Source organism: Tiliqua scincoides, chromosome 2 (assembly GCF_035046505.1).
Source record: "Tiliqua scincoides isolate rTilSci1 chromosome 2, rTilSci1.hap2, whole genome shotgun sequence".
Classification (NCBI taxonomy): Eukaryota; Metazoa; Chordata; class Lepidosauria; order Squamata; family Scincidae; genus Tiliqua; species Tiliqua scincoides.
The window spans coordinates 187,781,079-187,802,266 of record NC_089822.1 but is presented as its reverse complement, the minus strand read 5'-3'; the positions used below and the strand labels follow the sequence as shown (position 1 = coordinate 187,802,266).

The window sequence follows — 21,188 nt, the reverse complement described above, 5'->3', positions numbered from 1 at the left end:
ATAAAGGGGGGAAGGAGTTCAATGGAAGGGGTTCAGGGGAAGGCACCAGGATGCAGGTCTCTTGTTGTCTTGTGTGCTCCCTGGGGCATTTCGTGGGCCACTGTGAGATACAGGAAGCTGGACTAGATGGGCCTGTGGCCTGATCCAGTGGGGCTGTTCTTATAATGAATTTCAATAGGATTTAGGAAATGTCCTGAGTGGGTAATATTTCTCAGGAGAAAACCCGTTGACTTCAGCAAGCAGGATCAGTTTCCCCTGAAGATCTCATGAGGAGGGGGAGATCCACTTTTTGGGGGTGCCAATGGATGGCAGAAGGTCCCCTGGCTTGGACTGCCCCATCAGTTCAGGCAGGAGGCAGGCAAGGATGGAGAAGGAGGCGCGCCCCATTGGTTGAGGGCTGTTCTGGGAAGAACAGCGATGTTCCACCAGGCTGGATGCTTTTGAAGCCAGCGAACGAAGGGAGGACGAAATTCCGAGGGGGTGGGAGAAGAAGGTCTCGCGTTGGGGGCTGCGGAGCTGTCTCTTTCAAGAGGAGAACTGAGCCATGCCAGCCTGGGCTCCCAGAGCTGGCCCGGACGGGGAGTTTGCAGGCAACTCCATTCCCAGGCTGGGAGAGCGCTGGATGGACGTGGTGTGGTGGAGAGGAGGAGGAGGAGGAGGAGGAGGAGGAAGGGGGGTGGGAGGAGCTCCGCCTCCACTTCCAGGCGCTCATTCCCGGGCAGGTCACTCGAATCCCTCTCGCTCGAAACTCGCCACCTCGCCTCCTGGTTCTCTAGCCGGGACGGGGCGGGGGGAGAGCGGACAGCCCTGGCTGCCCCTTCGCCGCAGATGCGGCCGGAGCCCAGCGGCGCTCTCGCCCAGCGCTCGGCTCGGCCCTGCCCGCCCTGCAGCCAGCCGAGCCCAGACCCTTTCCGAGCCCGGTGGATCTGGACATTTTGAAGCCACCCCAGACAGCAGGCAGAGCAAACCTCCTCCTTTCTGGCCAAACCGGTGGAATAAGCCCGTTCAAGCCCAGCCAGGCCCCACCCCATCAGACACCCCACAGCTTCCCACTGAGCCTCTTCTCGCTATGGATTCCTTTAAAGGTGGCATGAACCTGGACAGGCTCCCGGACAGCCTCAGACCGTCTCCTGCGTCCCACGACATGGCCTCCAGCTTCCATCTGCAAAGGTCTTCCGAAGCCCGGGAAACCCTGGAGAACTCCGCCAGCGAGTCGTCGGACGCCGAAGCCCCAGGTAAGGCACGGGCTTTTGGTGGATCTCATGTTGGTGGAGATTCACGTCCGACAGGCAGGCAAGTCCTCTCCTTGCGGTCCCGGGGTCAGGAGTCTCCACAACCAGGCTTGAATGGGGGCGAATTGGATTCACAGTGGGAAGGGAGCTTGGAGAGGTGAATTAGCCCTCCTCCTTTAGGTCCAACTTATTGCTTCCCATTGCCCCCCCAGGAGCTGATTTCTCTCTTTCTCCCTCTCCCCCCCCCGTGTGTGTGTGTGTGTGTGTGTGAGAGAGAGAGAGAGAGAGAGAGAGAGAGAGAGAGCTGTGGTTTTGGAGAATGTCTCCAAATGGGGCTCATTTTCCAGCCTGGATCATGCAGACATGTAAGAAGATCTCGCTGTCAAACGGGGGGGGGGGCAATATTTTCAGGGGGGCACTGAAAGGATTCCCGGTTGGCTGGAGTGGGGTTGGGAAGTAGTGCGAGGTTCATATGATTCCAAGGGCAGCACAGTGAGGCCCCACTTGACTTCTGACAATAGGGGCTTTCGAAAGAGCCACAGACTTGTTGAGAAAAAGGGGGAAACCTGCAGAGCTTGTGCGTCATTACTCGGAAGTAAGTCCCACTGAGGTCAAAACGGCTTATTCCCAGGTAAGGGTGCAGAGGGCTGCCGTGTCCACATTAATGTTAGTCGGTGCAGCATCTTTTAAGGAGGTTTTTGGATTGCCCCCAGAAAAGGATGAGTGTGCACCCAAGTTTGCCGGGTGTTCGCTGTGACTCTCAGACTGCAGTCCTAGCCACGCTTACCTGGCTGGGAGTAAGCCCCATTGACTGAAACGGGACCTACTTCTGAGTAGACTCGCCTAGGCTTGGGCTCTCAGCCTCCTCAATATGCCGTGTGCGTGTCCCCATTGTGTCGCCTCTGGTATATATTTTGTCCAAGTCCATTGGGAATCCCAGTTCGGGATAGCCAGGGCCAACTCTTCGGGGACGTGGAGGTGGCTTCTACCGCTTTCCACAGAGCTTCCTTCCAAGTTGGAAAACAGACGAACAGTGGATGCAAACAGACCCGCATTTTCGCACGGAAAGGAAAGGGGCTTCCCAGTTCAGGAACGGATTCTCAGGATTAGGCCCCAGCTGGAATTCCTCTTGGGTCTTAAGCAGATCCTTGCTGCCTCTGGATCTCAGGATCTCTAGATCTCTGAATGCTCCCAGGGCATGTGTGTGTGTTTATGGTCGCAAGGATAGGTGTGGCTTTGAAATGGGGATTCAGGGAGTGCGAGAAGAAAACGGAGTGGAAAGGAATGGTGTTTACACACAGATCCACTGTACACATACCTGGAGAAAACATCTCCAGTACCTACGTTCATTGTAGGGGAAGTGGCGGGGTCTGTTCCTGCACCTAATTAAAATCAGCTTCGTTCTGGAGTAATGACAGGGCAGGGAGCCCGGGTTAAATTAGTATGCCGGCCAACTGTTGTGGAAGGCGATGTGGTTGCCCAGCTGCTATCTACCTCGACTGGCTTTTGCTGAATAAGCAGGCTATAGCCACACTGGCAATTCGGAGCCCACGCCTATGCATGACTACTTGGAAGTAAGTTCCATTATAGCCAACGGGGCTTACTCCCAGGTAAGTGTGGATAGGATTGCGGTCCCAGAGCCCAATCCTAAACTTGTCTACTCGGAAGTAAGACCCAGTGTAGCCGGTGGGGCTTATTCCCAGGTAAGTGTGGCTAGAATTGCAGCCCTAGAGCCCAAGCCTAGGCGTGTCTACTCGGAAGTAAGTCCCATTATAGCCAATGGGCTTACTCCCAGGTAGATGTGGATAGGATTGCAGCCTGAGACGTGTGCTGGGGAACTCCGGCCTTCGCTGCTGCCGCAAGGAGAACGAGCCAGGTAGAGGGGGAGAGCCAAGCCCGGCCTTGGCTGCTGCAGAGGCCTGAAAACGAGAGGGCCTGGGTGGGACGGGTAGGGCTGCAGTCCCCCGAAAGCGCGGTGCAGAGCAGCCCAGGAGGCCGGGGAGTGCAGGAGGCGAGCCGTCGGCCGGGCAGAGGCACAAAGTGGCCTTTCTTTCTGCTGGGGGAGCTGGAAAACTGCGCTCAGGCCCCTTTAGGCGAAGTGCGAGAGGCTTCTGGGCCGCCTGGCCAAGCAAGCGGGCGGGGGGCGTCGATGCGAAGCGAATGTCTCCTTCACCTCGCTGGAGCCCAGGCGGAGCCCGAGACAGTCTCCCTCTCCCCGCTGAGTCTGCTCTGGGGGCATTTCCCCGAGGAAAGGGCGGCTCTCCGGTCCCGTCCCCAGTAAGGAAGGCGAGGCCAAGCTCGGGCTTTCCCCCTGATCGATGCTTCGCAGACTTGTCCCTCTTCCCCCCCCAGCCCCGCTTTCGAGCAGGGAGAGCGTAAAGAACGGGGGGGGGGCTGGGCTGGTGCCTGGGCTGGTGCCTGGACGCCATCAAAGGGGCTTCCACGAGGCTTGCGTCCCACTCCCAGGCCTTGTCTGCTCTGCAAGCCGCGGACTGACACCCGGTGGCCGTCGGGGCTGCAGGGAGGCCCCACTGCCCACTTTGGGGGTTCGCACGAAACCCTTTGGCCGAGTGGACTGCCAGGCCGGGAGGCTCTTGAACGCGAGACAGAGAGTGAAGGACTCTCAGGACGGGGACCCTTCCCAAGGATGGGAAGAAGAAGAAAAAAAGGGTGGGGGGAGTTCTCGTGCAGAGACTATAATAATCAGAGACAGAAAGGACGTCCTGTCAGTTCCACGGTGAGGCTAATTTTCAAATAAGGGAGTTTAGGATCACATACTATACAGATCAAAATGAATTTTATGTGCAGTATATAGATGAGGGGTATAGACTGTCGTTCTTCTCTAGATCTAAATTGGGCACGTATTATTATTATTATTATTTTATTCCCTAGCGCAGGATCCATTTAAAGATAAAATACTTTGAAATCTCACTGATTTCAATAAGCACATGCTTGAATCTCTACCAGAGTAATCTGCTAATTTTTACATAGCAAAACTCTGACTAGATCCTGCCCTGGTTTCTTTTTTTAAAAACGTTTTACAACTTCTTTTTAACATTTTAAAACTTTTTTTAATGTTAAAAATAAGCGCCAGCAATAATTAATATACAGGGACACAGCTACAGTGTATGCAGGGAGATGCACACAGAGATAAGGTGACCGTCCTAAGTAAATTTCGCTGAAAGGGGCCTTCAAATAATGGTTTTGACTGTGGGAATGTAAAGAGAATGTAATATTCCATCTGGCAGTACAGAGAACACGTAGCAATATATATATATGGGTATATAGAACCCCCCCCCCCTTTTTTTCTACTAATGCACAGAGTAAGATCTCGCTGAACTTCTTGAAAATGAAGCAGAGCTTCACCTATTGCAGAAGGACGTAATTGGTTTCAGTAAGGTTACTCAAAAGAATAGGCACGGGGAATAAAAGCGTTTTTGACTATAGCCTTTTCGGGTATGAAGAATGTTTAATGGTAACTGAAGGTTCTGCGTGTGAATTTACGCAAGCAGACATCATAATAGACACACACAAGCCCTGAGCATAAGTTAACGCAGGCAGGAGTAGTCTTTCTACTATTTTACGTAATAGTAATTTAGAGACTGGTTGCTTGCAAGCCTGGACTCCATAAAAACAGAGAGGGGCTCTGCAAGAATGGAAATACCACTACCCAGTAATCCCAGTTAGTCCACTGATCCCCAGATCCAAATATTTTTACTCCGAAGCAAGTCCTGCTGGGCTCAGTATGGGACTTGTTCCCAACTGAGTGTGTGGGGGATGGAGACCTGAATGACTTCAGTGAGATGATCCCTGTTTAATATCTGTCCACACACAACCCAGGGCTGGGAACCCAGTTAAGCTGAAGAAGTACTTTGGCTTTGAAACGTCTTAAGATAACGCAGCCTATTGCGTGCAGATTTTCTTAGGAGGAAATGCATTGAACCCTGTGGATTTACTTTTGATAGACACACATAGGATTGGGCTGCAGTGGGAAAGTTTGGTTGAATCGGTGACTTCTACAGAACTGTTACCATCTAGGTGCCACTAGTATAGACTTCACTGAAATGGAATAGGCTTGTGTCCAGGGAGACCTTCTTAAGTGGCTTTCGAATATACTGTATAAACAAAGCAACTGAATATGTAATAAGTCTCCAGAACCTTTTAAAGATTGTACAATGTATTTGCACTCCTGGGAAAAAAAAATTCATTCTATATACTTGAGAATACCCTGGTATTCTCAACCCGAATTCCATGCACATGCACTGAGAGCAATCCACAGAGTATTCCAATCAAAGCACATTATAGCCAAGGTTTAATACCTTGAGTGCAACCCACTCCTATGCCAGTTTCCTCGCCAGCAAGTCCCACTCAGGTCAAGACGGGTTTCTTTCCACACTAAGTGTGCCTAGAATACCACTACAACCCTGTCAGTTTCAGAGATCATATTGAAAGGGGTGTTTTAATTTTTCCCATTGAAATCAATGGACCTGAGAAACTTGGTCGTAGTTTAATCTTACTCCAGAAGTTTATCTTCATTAACTTGTTGTGGATTAAGGCTGCAATCCTATACACACTTGCCTGGGAGTAAGCCCAATTGAACTCAGTGGAACTTACTTCTGAGTAGACATGTATAGGATTGGGCTCTAAACTCCCTATGTACACATTTGTACCCAAACGCACAAAAAGCTTTGTATTTGTGGATAAAATACTATTTTTTATATTTATTAATATTATTATTATTGTGTGTAAAATGCATACATGTTGCTTTTTAAAACGAAAAGGGTTCAAATCGCCTCTGTATCCTTATTCCAAATGCTTAGATGCAGTTAGGACCAAAAGAACGGTCTTTCTTTTTGCTTTATTCAAATAAAAATAATTAATCTTACATTTTGCTCAATGTTAGGATCTGAAATTCCCAAAAGAAAGCTATTTGAAAGCAGAGAACTCATCATATTTTGTTTTTTATGCCATTATTCTAACTTTATGAAAAGTTTTATTCTTTGGTTAAGTAAATTCTAACAACAACCCTCTCCCCAAGTGTGTTGTTTTTGTTATTTTACCCTCTTGACATGTAAGAAAATGTCCAAAAAAAAAAATTTCCTTATATTTAGACAGGCTTAAAATAAAATACAGCAAAGAGTTGATTTGGTTTTGTTTGTTTAAGTTTTGTGGTTCTTTTTAAAAATGGCTTTCTTTCCATGAAAAATAAACTCCTGGGGGGTGGAAATTATTATTATTTTTTACTTTACCCATTCTTCCCACCCTCTGCACGGAGTAGCAAATTCACATCCAGTTCCAGCTTAGCTTGGACCTTGTTCTTGTTAGTGGGAAATCTTGGGCTGTGGCAGGAGAAATAAGATGAGCTGGTTCTAACCCAGTCACGGGGCAGTTCAAAGACACCTTCTGCTGGAGCAGGGAGAGAAGGTTTGGGTGACCAAGAAGAGCAGTCCTGCTTTCTCTTGTGGAGACAGACTGGGCTGTGCTGCTGTCTGGGGTCACTGGGGACCCCCAAGGCGGGCATTTGGGTTTTGCTTTGTCTTTGTCTAAGGGCCCGATCCCATCCAGTTTTCCAGTGCTGGTGCAGTCGTGCCAGTGGGGTGTGCGCTGTGGTGGAGGGGCAGTCACTGGGGCCTTCTCAAGGTTGTGTCTTCCCTTACATGTGTTCCCTTACTGGGGGCTGCATCATGGCTGGCAAGTTGGATAGGATGGGACCCAAACCTCCCCTTCACCCGCTTTCCAAAATGATGGTTTGGGCCTGGCTCTGCCTTCCAGAGAAGGAGCGGAGCGGCGTGCAGAAGAGCGACGACGGGAACGCGGACGACCCGGCCAAGAAGAAGAAGCAGCGGCGGCAAAGGACTCACTTCACCAGCCAGCAGCTGCAGGAGCTGGAGGCCACCTTCCAGAGGAACCGCTACCCGGACATGAGCATGCGGGAGGAGATCGCGGTGTGGACCAACCTCACGGAGCCCAGAGTCCGGGTGAGTGAGTGAGTGCGAGAGTGAGGGAGAGCCACGCTCCGCCGTTCGCCTCTCCGAGGAGTTCGCTCCCCCGTTCATGCCCCCACTTCCCAGGCTGCCCGGAGACAACCGAGAAGGAAGGCAGGCAGGCAGGCAGCCCGGAAAGGTCTAGTCAGTTGCAAGCTCCCCCGGGGCAACTTTCCTGGGAAGAAGCCCCACTGCCTACTTTTGAGTAAACCCGCTTAGGATTGGGCTGTTTGCTCGCCCCCTGCCCAAGCCCGGATCGGAAACGTGTTTCCTAGGAAGTAAGTCCCACTGTGTCCCAGGGGGGGCCTACTCCCAAGTAAGTGTGCCTTGGATCGCAGCTTCCTATTTAAAAGAGAAGGAAACGACGGTACCTATTTGCAGAATAGTCTGCTGGGGAGAAAAAAAATTTTAAGCGCCTGCTTGGGGGCAGGAAGGGAGAGATCTAGAGGAGGGGGGAGAAACACATTCTGGAAGAGGGAGATGGGTTTTTACTGATCCTGGGATCTAAGTTATCCTTGGACAAGTTAACTTGGTTAAAACGATACAAGGAAAAACTGGAGGGGATTCTGTGAGAAATACCCGATGCGTGGGGTGCATAAGACTACTGTAGCCCCCGGGTAGAGGATGGAATCCGGAAGGCCAGGGCGAAAAGGCTAAGCTGTGTTGTGGGGCAGAGCGGTGAAAACGGGGGCTGATTCGGAAGGCAACGCAGGCAGAAATGAATACAGTCCCGGTGGCGGCGGAGGGTCTTTGGGCTTCGGTTTCCATTACGAGCTGCGCTTCAGGGAAAGGTCAGCCAAGCCTCAGAGCTCAATCCTATGCACGTCTACTCAGAAGTAAGTCCCATGATAGTCAATGGGTCTTACTCCCATGAAAGTGAGGATAGGCTTTCAGCCTCAGTCCCGACACCGTCGAGGGAACCTGCCTTCCAATACACCGAGTCCAGCTTGGTCTGCGTTTACTCAGAAGTCTCATTGATTTCCACTAGCTTCGGGCGGCACTTTCAATGTGGGCCTCAGTGCAACATTGGCTGAGAAACCGCGGGCAGACCCTGGTTCCAAGACTCTTCCCGGGTTAGTTCCAAGTCACTGAGACTTGAGTCCGGTTAAGCGTGTGAACACAATTGGGGCTGCAATCCTATCCACACTTTCCTGGGAGTAAGCCCTATAGAACACAGTGGGACTTACTTCTGAGTACACATGCATAGGATTGTCCCCTAGGTTTCCCTACAGGCTGCAATCCTGGCGGCGGGTCGCGCTGCAATCTGTGGGGCTTCCTTCTGAATAAACCTGACTCAGCGTTTGGCTGGCGCTTCAGTGGCTGTTGAGTGGCGCTGCGGAGGCCGTGTGGCTGGGTTGTGCTGGTGCTCCTTGGCCGCCATCCAGACGAAAGTTCGACCCGGGTCCCTCTCGACTCCCCGGGAAAGGCGTCCCAGAAATGCGCTTCAGGGTTCTGGCGCGGTTTGGAGGGCAGTGAGATCAGCCTGACATTGGCAGCAGCTCTAAGGGCTACTAGACCGTGTGACCCCCCAGGAAGAAGAGAAAGTCCTTGGCAGGGGAGAGGAGGCGGGATCCTTTCAAACAACAGGGGTTTGAAATTAAACCAACCTACCCACCCACCCCACCCCCGTGATGTTGCCCCAGAACGACCCGATCCTCGCAGAGAGAAAGCCAGCGAGGTTGCTAACCAGCCAGCCAGCCAGCCGTGATCCTTGCCTGTGGCCTGGGAAAAGGGGACTTGGCCGGGAGGAGAGCCCTCTTTGCAGGATTTACTGTTCTCCCCTGGATTAATTAAATGCAGCCATTTAATACCAAGCAGGAAATCTCGTTTCTCTTCGGGCGATGGTTGGGGTTAGGGCATCCGGGCGAAGGGGCTTGATGAACGCCGTCTCTTTCATGGGCCAGGGAGGGATCTTGAGAACCGAAATTAATTTCACCAGCTGATCGAGGCAGCCGAGGGACGGGGGAGGGCAGCCCCACTCTCTTCTAGGCAAACTCGGTCCCAGCTTAAATGCCATATGAGGGGGGGACTGCTGTATGCGCGCCCCCGCGCTTTTCCCAGGGTACCCCCCCCTCCAGACTGCAGGAGATGCCAAGATCAGACCCGACGAGGAGCAGGAAATGTGCAGAGACGTGCGAACGCATCCAGGCGAAGGCAGATGTCTGGGAGCGGAAGGGGAGGGGGGTTCTGTGGGTCAAGAGGGATAAACTCGAGGAGGCCAGGAGGATCAGACGTGAAGGACGCCGAGGAGCACCGTGGAAAATGCCTGGACTTCTTCCCGCTGAACAGAAGGCGAAGGAAGGAACCCACCACACCTCCTCGGAGTCTTTCACGCCTGATCCCCTCCTAGTTTATCCCTCTTTATCCACAGAGTCCCCCTCTTCATCCACCACCGGGCTTCTGCCCAAACGTATCCATTCCCCGTGGAAGATCTTGCGGGATGTCTCTCAGCTGCGAAGGAACCAGAGCTTGGCCTGGGATGATTTCACCGAGAGGTGGCTTCACTCCACAGCTAGAACCTGGCAGCAGTTGGCACGATCCCACTAATAGGATAGGCTCTCTAACGGGAGCCCGGCGGACCTGGATGACAAGGAGCTCACACGCCCAGCACTGAGCCGCAAAGCCCACGCATTGAAGTGCGGGAGGGAGGGGAGCAGCCCGTGCATCAGTGGGACGAAATGCTGGAGGCTGCACCTGGAAGCTCTCTTCCCAGGGAGTGGGTGGATAGCTTTTAGGCTGCGATCCCATGCACACTTTCCTGGGAATAAGCTCCATCGACTCTAACGGGACCTACTTCTGAGTAGACATGCATGGGATTGGGTTTTTAGTGGGGTGCCTTTCTGAGCATATGGCTCCCAGCAGAATCCTAGGCGCATCTACTCAGAAGTAAGTCCCGTTGTGGTCAATGAGACTTATTCCCAGGAAAGTGTGGAGAGGTTAGCAGCCTAAGAGAGCTCTGTAACCTGGCAGGAAGTCCAAGAGACTTCCACTGATTTTCCGCTGGCTTCCAGGGGCTGGGTTGGAGGGCTCCCAGTGTATGAGTGTGTCTCAAATCAAATCAGCCGGGAAACCACCCGTGCCCAATCTATGCAGAATCCCCCGTGGGGTGGTCTCTGAGGGCGGCCCCTTCCAGCTACAGCTTTAACGCTAGCTCCAGACTCCGCTTCAGCCTGGTGGGCGCCCCCGTCTCATCGCAGGGTCTTCCTTGTCCATCTGTTTGCACGAAAAGCTCCTTTCCAGCGCGGGTCCTTCTCCAAACAGCAGCCTTGGCCCCAGTTCTGTGGGCATCGAGGGCCGCTTGACGATCCAGTGCGGTTTCCAGGACGGTCTGAAGCTCGCAAACGGAAATGCCCCCTTTCCAGTTGCGGACACTGATTTCCAAGAGGGTTTGGTGGAAATCATCCCGGCTCAGGCTTCCAAGCCGCACAGGCAGCGTCAGTGCCTGGACGGGGCTCCCTTAGACTCCCAAACCAGAAAACACGTGGCGGGTCCCAGTCTGGCTTGCAGCTCCAGAAGGTGCTTCTGATTGTTTGTTTTCTCTAAAGTAACCCAAAATGGCGGGGGGGGGGGAGAGGAGCCTGCCGTAGGGGGAAGATTAGCGTTTTATTAGACTTTCTCTGTGCTTGTTTTTCCCCTGGAGTTTTCGTTTATGGAGCTTGTCCGAGGATGGTGCCTCCCCCTCCCCGCCTTGATGTCTTAGAGCCCAATCCTAAGCATGTCTACTCAGAAGTAAGTCCCATTATAGTCAATGAGGCTTACTCCCAGGGGAGTGTAGATAGGATTGCAGCCTTAAAACCCAATCCTATGCCTGTCTACTCAGAAGTAGTACTCAAGTAGTACTCCTATGGTCAGTGAGGCTTACTCCCAGGAAAGTGTGGTTAGGATTGTAGCCACAGTCTGTGATCCTTTCCGGGGATGACTCCTCCGAGAGCCTTGGACTCCTGCCATCATTTGCTAACGAACTTCTAACACATGGAGTGAAGTCCACGCCAAAAACGCCCGTCCACCAGTGTTGCCTCCTCCCCTCCCACCCCCTTGAATGGGTTCTGAATGGACGAGCCCTCCCAAGGCGGTGGGGAAACCAGGAGGACTGGGCTTCATCAGCGCATCTCGAAGACAAACTGGGAGGCGCGCAGGAAAGTCCTCCAGCCCAATGTGCTGGGATTCGGAGGCGCTGGCCAGGCCAGGCCAGCCCGCTGTTGGGGGGGGGGGGGCTTTACTCCGAAATCAGTCTGGGGGAGTCCGCAGGAAGCCTGCCCCGAGCCCTCGGCCTCTCCTCCACTCCGCTAAGGCGGATTACAGCGCGATCCTGTGCGGGTCTGCTCCGCAGTGAGTCCCAATGGGACTGAGAGCACAATCCTATGCTTGTCTACTTCAGGGTGACCAGATGTCATAACCACAAAAGACGACCAGGCAACCCAAGAAAAATGTAGGACATGACAAAATGAAAGCTAAAAACACTCGTATATTGATTTCAGGTGGTTAATTTAAACACTACTTATTATTAAATTTAAACGATATTACATATAATTTATTGGATATAATGTATTAATTCCGAGAAGGCTCTGTGCTGCCTGCTCACAGGGGGAAAGGAGGACATTTCAGTTCTTTTCCAGGACATGAGGCTAAAAAAGAGGACGTGTCCTGGAAAAAAGAGGACATCTGGTCACCCTGGTCTACTCAGAAGTAAGTAGTGGGCTTGCTTCAATGGGGCTTGCTCTCAGGAAAGTGTGCAAAGGATTTCATTTTATATTCCCAGAAAAAGTTGTATAGGGGGGGTTGCAGGTTGCCTTCGAGGGGGTTCTCAGTTCGATTGCGAAGCCAGGCTTGGAAAGAAGAAATTCAGGGGAGAGGGCAACTCGGGGATTGAACTGCTGAAGCTGGAGAAACCCCCAGAGGCTGGGATGCCTTGGGGGGGGTACAAAGTGGTGTCCCAGAGTCGCAGAAGGTCCTGTCGTAGAAACGAGGGGAGCAGATCCAATCCCAGGCTACAGGTTGCCTGGGAGAAAGTTACTCATAGTGTATAGCTTTGTAAATAACATACATAGTAACCGACAATGAAAGCAATAGATCCCCGGAGTCGCTTCCTTCTTCGCCGCCTCTCCCTCTACTTTATTAATATGCATTATTAATACTACTCATATTAATATGCATTAATCTGCTGCACCCCGCCTTCCTCCTCCTCCTTTTCCACGCTTTAGGTGTGCCTGACTCGCTCGCCTCCGAGGCTGTAGCACATTCACACGAATGCCAGCCCCGGGATTATTACAGCGAGGCAGGCAGCCGAGTGGGGAGCGCGATCCGCTGCTCAAGTGAAGCCCAGTTTATTGGGGGGAGCGGGGGGTCACACGAGGTGCGACGGGATTTTCAGCCCTGCCTGGCTGGGAAGGAGGTCTCCTCCTGGTCAAGGCGGCGTGGTTTCCCCAAAGAAGGTAGGCAGCGCGGCGTAGCAGCAATGAGCAAGCAACCGGCTCGTGGTGCTACTTGGGTTTGACTTGAGGCTTTTCTCTTGGGAAACGGAAATAACTGGGGAAAGTTTTCGGAAAGGTCCACTTTGGCGGGTATCAGCTTCGGGGGATTGGAAAGCAGAGCAGATCCGTGAGCAGAACAAGCACCTGAAGGACTGAGGCTGCAATCCTAGCCACACTTTCCTGGGAGTATCATGGGACTGACTTCTGAATAGACGGGCATGGGCTCACAGGCTGCCATTCTATCCACACTTTCCTAGGAGTAAGTCCTATTGACTATCATGGGACTACCGAGTAGACACGCACGGGAAGGAGCTCTAAGGCTGCCATCCAATCCATACTTTCCTGGGAGTAAGCCCCTTTGACTCCAGTAGGACTTACTTCTGAGTAGACAAGCAGAGGCTTGTGCTCTGGCCCCGTCCATCAGTGGACCCCAGGAAAAGGTTTCCTTCCCAGAGTCAGGCGTGGGTGAGCTGGAGGACACTTGCCGAGGAGCGCGTGTAAATAGCCATTCCTGTTCCCGCGGGTCTGGGTCTCCCTCGCTTCCCACCCCGCCTTTTCCGCGCTGCCGTCAAGCTCCCGTTTGGACCGTCCAGTCGTGGTCCGTGGGGCGCGCCTTCCTTCCAAATGCTGCGCCCTCGCCCTCCTGGGCAGGAAATTCCTGTCTGGAAGCGCCTTCCGAGCAGGGAACGGCCGGTCTGGAGAGTGAGGCGGCTTCTCCCCCTTCCTCCGGACCCTTCCAGATCCTCCCCCTCCACGTGGGCCTTTCGCTTCTCCCTGCTTCCGTTCAGGTCGCCCCCAAACGAGGCAGATGCTCCCAAATCCGCAGCTAGGAAGCGGCTGGACAGGCAGCGGAGCTTAGGCTGAGCTGGAGCGCAGCAGGCCTGCCTTGAAGCAACTACGTCGAGGGAGGGCCCCGATCCCCCATAGTCGGTTGAGTTGGGGGGGAGCCTTCTTTATCTGGAGGCTTTCCGTGATTCCGCGTAGCCAGCACGACCAAGCCCATAACCATGAAGGCTGGGAGGCTGATCGGGGTGGGGTGGGGTGCGGGTGGGGTGGGAGAGGCAGTGGTGTACCTAGAGAGGTGCAAAGCACTAAGCTGTGCAAGGAGCCTCATCTCAGCGTGCAAGGGCCCACCCCTTCGGCGTCATTCCGGGCCACTAGGGCAAAACGGAGACGTTTTGTTTCCCCCACATGGAATGGCTAGGAAGTGGAAGAGCCCTTGCCGGCTGTGGTGAAGCTCCCTGCAAAACTGAGTGCTTTGCACTCCCTCTAGCTACGCCACTGGGGGGGCGAACCCAGAGCACGCTCTTACCTCCCACTAGATCCCACAGTCTGCTAAACCAGATCCGCCTGCATTGATTCAGATTATGAAGGGGGGGGGGGACATTTCCAGTTCTCCGATCTCTGGATTTTTAAGAGAGGGAACTCAAAGCGTGCTCCTAAGGAAGTGCCTTCCTCAAACCTGCATCATCGTCTTGCCTCCCTTCCCATTATTTTAATTATATTTTTACATTAAGCCACCTCCCTTTTCCCTCCAGCAGCAGTTGTCCATTCTAAGCCTTCCATTTAAAGGCAAGGGCCGCTTCAATTCAAAATGCAAAGGATGTAGAGCTGTGTGCGTTAAATGTTAAACTTATGTTAAACATACTGCCAATACGGTCTCTAACAAGGAGTTTCTGTTGGACAGCATAAGCATTGATTAGAGAAAGCCAAGGGATGCTCTCACTAGGGCCTGATCACAGCAGAGTTTGAGCAAAGGGGTTGCATCAGAGGCTTGTTAACAGCCTGTATTTAAAGGCAAGGCCAAAATGTAACTTGGAGGTCAGCCTAGCAATCTGTAGGAGGGGCTTAGTACAGCAAGATAGAAAAGCCATATAGAGACTCAACAAAATACTCAGGTATCGTAGATCTCTCTATAGACTTGATATCATGATGGCCCAAAGACATAATGCTTGGGAAAAGGGGAGCACCTATTGCGTTCATATATGCCACAGAACAGAAGTTGTGCATGTTGTTCTCTTACAACTTTCTCCAGAGCCTTGTAAAGGGCAGTGTGGGACCAGAAGAAAGAGAGAATTTCAGAGAAGGAAACTTCTCCATAAGAGGAGTTGGGCTGTTTAGCCTCCATAAGAATGTTGGGCTGTTTAGTGAACTGGATGGGTGCAAAAACAGTGGTTAAAAACTAATGGAAGGAGAGCCCTTCAAGAAAAGAAGGAGAAGCCCCTTGAAGGAATGTAAATAACTCCTACCAAAAAGCTCTTGCTGCTTGTAAAGGCCATTCTGGTTATTTAACAAAGTCCAAGCAAGTACTGAAGAAAAGCAGCATGCTTCTAAACAAAAACAAAAGGCATTCAAGTGGAAAGGGAGCATAGCTAAATAAAGTGGGGGGATTCTGTGGGTAGGTGGGGACGTCCACAGGAAAATGAAGGAACCCAACTGTGAAATCACAGCCCTCAATGGAAGGCTGACAAGCCAGGGTATAAAGGCAGGGCTGGCCCATCAATGAGGCTGACTGAGGCAGGTACCTCAGGGCCCAATCCTGTCTGACTTTTCAGCACCAGTGCAGCTGCAATGCAGCCCCAAGGTAAGGCAACTAATGTTCCCATACCATGAGGAGGCCTCCATGACTGCCTTTCCACCACAGGATGCAGTGCACACCTCAATGGCACAGCTACACCAGGACTACACCATACCCTCTTCCTTCTCCAGTCCAAGGAGCAGGAAGAGCAAAGTCTGATACTTCACCAGGTCGGAGAAGGCATTAATTGGCAGGCTGCCTCAAGCGCAGGGAACGCTGAGTTTCCTCCTACACAGGAGTGATGATTTTGTCAGAAGGAGTGCTCAGGTTCTGTCTTTGAAAGCTTTTTCAAAAGGGTCAGAAGATGACCCTTTAGAATATGAGATGAAGCATCAGGCTCATTAGGAGGAAAACTAAGAAATTTGCCTTGATGCATATGTTAATTCTAGTGGTTCCCAAACTTTTTAGATGCCCTAGAGACTGCTGTCTGATTTATAAGTGCCAAGGACTTCAATGGTGATTGGGCAGCAGCACTCTCCCCTCCCAGCAGCTTGTTTATCTCTTGATGCATAGCCTAATCTGCCCTGTCAGTTTGCTAAGCAACAAAAATCAGGTCACAATCAACTGATGGGTCCTGAACCCACAGTTTGGGAACTGCTAGGCTTTCCCAAGGGCTGCCTTAAAAAAAGCAGTATGTAGTTCATGTTGCATTAATAGTATTTAGAAAAGTTTCTGATCTACTCAGAAGCAAGTCTCACTGTGTTCAGTGGGGGCTTATTCCCAAGAAAGTGGGCATAGGATTGCAGCCTTACAGCCCAATCCTATGCCTGTCTACTCAAAAGTAAGTCCCAGGACAGTCAATGGGGCTTGCTCCCAGTTAAGTGAGGATAGGATGGCAGCCTTAATCTACAATACAAATTTATTAGAGAGTAACACCCACCATTGGACTTACTTCTGAGTGAACCTACATAAGCTGGCTCTGCAATACATATATTTATTTGGGATTTTAAAAAAATTCAATTGTTTCAGTTTTAGACATTTGTTTTAAATTATGGCAATCCAGTTCAAGAGTTTGGGATGGCATGAACAGGATCTTTAAATGAAGTCAGATAAAATTTAAAGTACAGATAAGTAGCAGGAAAAAAAGACTGAAATGAAGAAATTTAAAGTTGATTTTGTTGAATATTCTTTGTGGGTTGCAACTATTAGAAGAAGTAATGGGAGTTCAAAATTTACCCCTACATTGATCATTACTGACCAAGCAGTGGGCTCTGACACCCAGAAAGCTTCTGAAGTGGAACCCACAATATCACTGGAGGGAGATGGATAGAGGGGTGCCTCTGCTTGAAACAGAGGAAAGGTGTTTCCATTAGGCTGCAAGCTTTAAATCAATTTAAGTGAAGACTGAAGGGAATGCCACAGTGCAGGCTCCCAGCTTCCACCAAGTCTTGCTCATGCCAATCAGGATGAAAAGTTAAAGAGAGCATTTCATTCCAATTTGTATCTGGAGGACCAAGCTATGTTTCAATGAAAACCCACGATGGCTTTTCTAGCAAGAAGAACCATAGATCATTACAGGTGAGAGAGCTAAGTTCAAATCAATACCAACACATCCCCCAATATAAATCTTGACCTTGCACAATATTGACAGAATTTGAATGCACTTTTTGAAGCCAGGGTATTTTGCTGTAGAAAGTGGATATGTTATTTACCAGATGCCATACTGATGACAAAATATGGTTTTCCTGATCCACACCATATGGAATAATATATAGGAAAACAACATTCCTTTTCAGTATTTCCTAAAAAGGCATTTATATTGAGGTTTTCACATTTATTGAGGAATATTCAAATTTATTTACATTTAATCTATTCATTGATTAATCAACGAAAAGCTTGATTATGTTTAAAGATCTTTAATCTCTAACTAAAGGTTAATCTTCTAACTTTATTGTGTATTGTATAGTTTTATTTAGACCATATGTTTTTAAATAGTATTGTAAGCTGCTTTGGGTGCACTTTTGGGAGAAAAACAGAATACAAATAAAATGGAATCAAAAAATAAACAACCAATTAAATTGATTATAATCAATTATAATTGATTATATTGATAATTATAATTGATAAAATAAAATTGATAAAGATTGATTATAAAGAGACTAGAAACTAGGTATAAGGAGATGCTGTTATAGTTCATGCTGCCATTTAAAATGGATTTCTGTTGGTTTTATATGGATTCTGACAGTTTAGTTAGTTCAGTGGAGTTTAGTTTTATCTGCTTGATAATTTATGATTCAAAAATGGTAACATAATTGTTTGCAGCCTTGGGTAAAATTTTATAGAAAGATGGGATGTTGAAAACAAATATATAGACCTTCTTGGGTGGTGGCTATAGCTGTTCCTGTTGTGGGACTTTGGGGACAAACAAATGGCTCCTCCTGTATATCAGATTCTCCTATTCATTCTCAAATATCCACATTGTGGCTGACCTCCAAAGCCTTTTCTATTGATGGAGTTGATCAAGATGACTATGGGGGGCACAACCAAACCACAAAATGGTTGTGTTAGTTGGTAACAAAAACATGACCCAAGTGCTATAGCACCTTAAAGACTGCTTTATGTATGGTGATGTATGTACTTTTTAAGGCAAAAGCTTTTTCCTTTAGATCAGGGTCTCCAAACTTTTCAGTACAAGGGCCACATCGTATATTTTACACATTTTTGCAGGCTGAAAAAAATCAGTTTTATAAATGAATGAATGAATGAAATTTAAGTGAATGAATGAGTTTTACTTTGATCTTTTTTTGGTAATCAGCATATGATTCAGAACAAAAGAGAAATGTGACAATTGCAAAGAAACAATGCTGTGCTTAAACTGAAAAATGATACATAATGCGTAAAAATGTTGAACATTAGCAAATGCTCTGACAAAAGAAATCAAGTTATTGTGGGCCAGGTAAAATCTTGTGGTGGGCCAGATGTGGTCCCTGGGCTATAGTTTGGAGGCCCCTGCTTGAGATGCATGACTTGGCCTGACATCTGGGTTGTGGCAGAATAGAGAATAAAAACCTATTTTAAAAGGCAAGCCTATATGCTCACATGATAAGACTCCAAATCCAGTTCATTCGCCTGTGGATAAAAAAATGCAGAACAATATTGGATGTCCTTAAAGTACGGGACATTTCTGAAAGCTCCATTCCCCAAACTTAATCCCAGTCCCTGACAGCAGCACCATCCTATGCATGTTTACTAAGAAGTATCAGTGTGTTCAGTGAAACTTTTCCCCAGGAAAAGCGCATAGGATTGTAGCCTGAATCACCTAGGTGCCAGGGTTCAGTAAAAGTGGAGACCATATTAAGAGCATCTCTGAGCACGTGCAGATAATTTTTCTTTCCTCACTGAATAACCATAACCAGTCTTTCCCAGTATTTGGGGAATAGGGAGAAAACTCTGCCAGTCCACAGAAAGAATCCTCTTGAAAGAGAGTGCATCTCTTCTTGAAAGAGAGTGAGGGCCCAGTCCTATCCAACATTCCAGCACTGATGTAGCTGTGCTAACAGGGCATACATGGCATCCTGCTGTGGGGGGGGGGGGCAGGCTTTCTTTTATCTCAGAGCTTCATTGTGGCTGCATTGGCATTGGAAAGTTGGACAGGATTGGACCCTTAGTGATGCTGAGCATGTACAGAGGGACTGTTCTGTGGCAGGGCTCTTGACCTGGAACAACTAAGCTGATGGCAGAAATTCAACAGGGTAAGAGTTCCTTCTCCTTGATGTAAAGAGCCCAATCCTGTGCATACCTACTCAGAAGTCAGTCCCATTATAGTCAATGGGTCTTATTCCCAGTTGAGTATACACCGGATTACAGCCTTAGAACCCAATCCTATGTGTACCTACTCTGAATTGTCCCATTACAGTTAATGGGTCTTACTCCCAGATGAGCGTAGATAGGATTGCAGCCTTCGAGCCCAATCCTATGTGTGCCTACTCAGAATTAAGCGCCATTATAATCAGTGGGGCTTCCTCCCACGAAAGTGTGAACGGGATTGTAGCCCAATTCTGTGCGCGCCTACTCAGAAGTCAGTGCCATGATAGTCAGTGGGGCTTACTGCAGGTGAGCGTAGATAGGACTGCATCCTTAGAGCCCGATCCTGTGTGTCTGCTCAGAAGCATCACAGTCCGTGGGGCTGAGCCGCTGCCTCTGTCTCCTCCACGCAGGTGTGGTTCAAGAACCGGCGCGCCAAGTGGCGGAAGCGGGAGCGCAACCAGCAGATGGACCTGTGCAAGAACGGCTACGTGCCGCAGTTCAGCGGCCTGATGCAGCCCTACGAGGAGGTGTACGCGGCGGGCTACCCGTCCAACTACTGGCACGCGAAGAGCCTGGCGCCGGCGCCGCTGTCGTCCAAGGGCTTCACCTTCTTCAACTCCATGGGGCCGCTGTCGTCGGCGGCGCAGTCCATGTTCTCGGCGCCCAGCACGCTGCCCTCCATGAGCATGCCCTCCTCCATGGGCGCCGCCGCCGTGCCCAGCGCCGGCCTCAACCAGCTGGGCGGCTCCTCGGCCATGCCGGCGCCCGCCTGCCCCTACGGCCCGCCCGGCTCGCCCTACAGCGTCTACCGGGACACGTGCAACTCCAGCCTGGCCAGCCTGCGGCTCAAGTCCAAGCAGCACTCGAACTTCGGCTACGGCGGGCTGCAGAGCCCCGGCGCGCCGCTCAACGCCTGCCAGTACAACAGCTGACCTCCCCGCGCACAGGGACGAGGTGCAATCTCGGCAGCACGCGGCTCGCCGCGCCTTTACTTGAACTTGCACAGGACTGGCCCCGGCAGCGGGGAAATACGGTCGCGCTCGGGCGCCTCTCGCGCTGAGGGCGGGGCTCGGGAGGGGGCGGGGCGCGGGCGCCACACGCGGCCGCGGCTCCAGAAGGGTCAACCACTCCGGAGAGGTCCTGTCTCTGTGCCTCCCTCTGCTTGCGCTCGCTTGGCCGGGGCGCAGCGCGTGGCGTTCCCAGGCAGACCCACGGCCCAGTCCTAGCCGCACTTTCCTGGGAGTAAGCCCCATGGACTCTAATGGAGCTTACTGCTGAGTAGACATGCATACAAGCCTCTGCATGCTTGCTCAGAAGTATGAAGTCAATGGGGCTTGCTCCCAAGTAGGTGTGGATAGGAGTGCAGCCTCAGAGCCCACTCCTATGCATGCCTTCTCAGAAGTAAGACCCTTTGTAGTCAATGGGGCTTACTCCCAAGTAAGTGTGGCTAGGATTGGGCTCCCAAGCATTCTGAGCACAAGCAGCTGAAAAAGGTTCCTTCCTACCTCTCATTTTGCTCCTCCCAAGACTGCAGTGCCCCTCTTAAGGCTTCTCTCTTCAAAAGAAAAAGGACCTTTACACAAACCTTCCCTCCCCTTTCAAAAAAGACTTACGCTGATAATCAAATTATCATTCGACCTTATTTAAAAATGTGTGTATGTGTGTGTGGATACTTTTTTTTTTAATTTAAAAAAGAGTTCTCCTAGAGAATCTAGGGGCTAAAAAAATTAAGACAGGAAAAAAAAGACTGTTGTAAAAGATGTGGTTACTGCATCTTAAATAAAGGAGTAGTGTGACCTTACGGATGGGAAAAAGTTTGGGAAAAGTGACTTTTCCCCCCCAGCTCTGAACAAAAAAAAAAAAAAGAAAAAGCAAGGAACCCAAACAAGAAATCTTTAAAGGTGTTATGATGTAAATGTAGATAATACTTAAATGAGTTTGTTTTCGTTGGCAAATAAAAAAAAAACATGGAGATGACGATAAATATGATCTTTAAATATTAATACGCATACAAAACGCATATGAAGTTTTACTCGCAGACATATTTGTTGCTTCTTTCTGTCGATACTTATTACCTGTAGGTGACAAAGAAACGTAATATAAAATGCACAAGGTACTTCTTTCCCAGTGTATTCCCACCTGTGGTAACTGTTACGCTGGGTGTTTCAATAATGCT

General features: G+C 50.2%; 1 protein-coding gene across 1 annotated transcript; it reads left to right on the top strand.

The window, feature by feature from the left end:
* The first annotated feature begins 1,069 nt into the window (after positions 1-1,069).
* PITX1 (paired like homeodomain 1) lies at positions 1,070-19,944 on the top strand. The gene is made up of 3 exons (XM_066616535.1): positions 1,070-1,235; positions 7,005-7,210; positions 19,423-19,944. The coding sequence occupies exons 1-3, from the start codon at positions 1,070-1,072 to the stop codon at positions 19,942-19,944; spliced, it is 894 nt and encodes a 297-aa protein (XP_066472632.1).
* Positions 19,945-21,188: the final 1,244 nt, after the last annotated feature.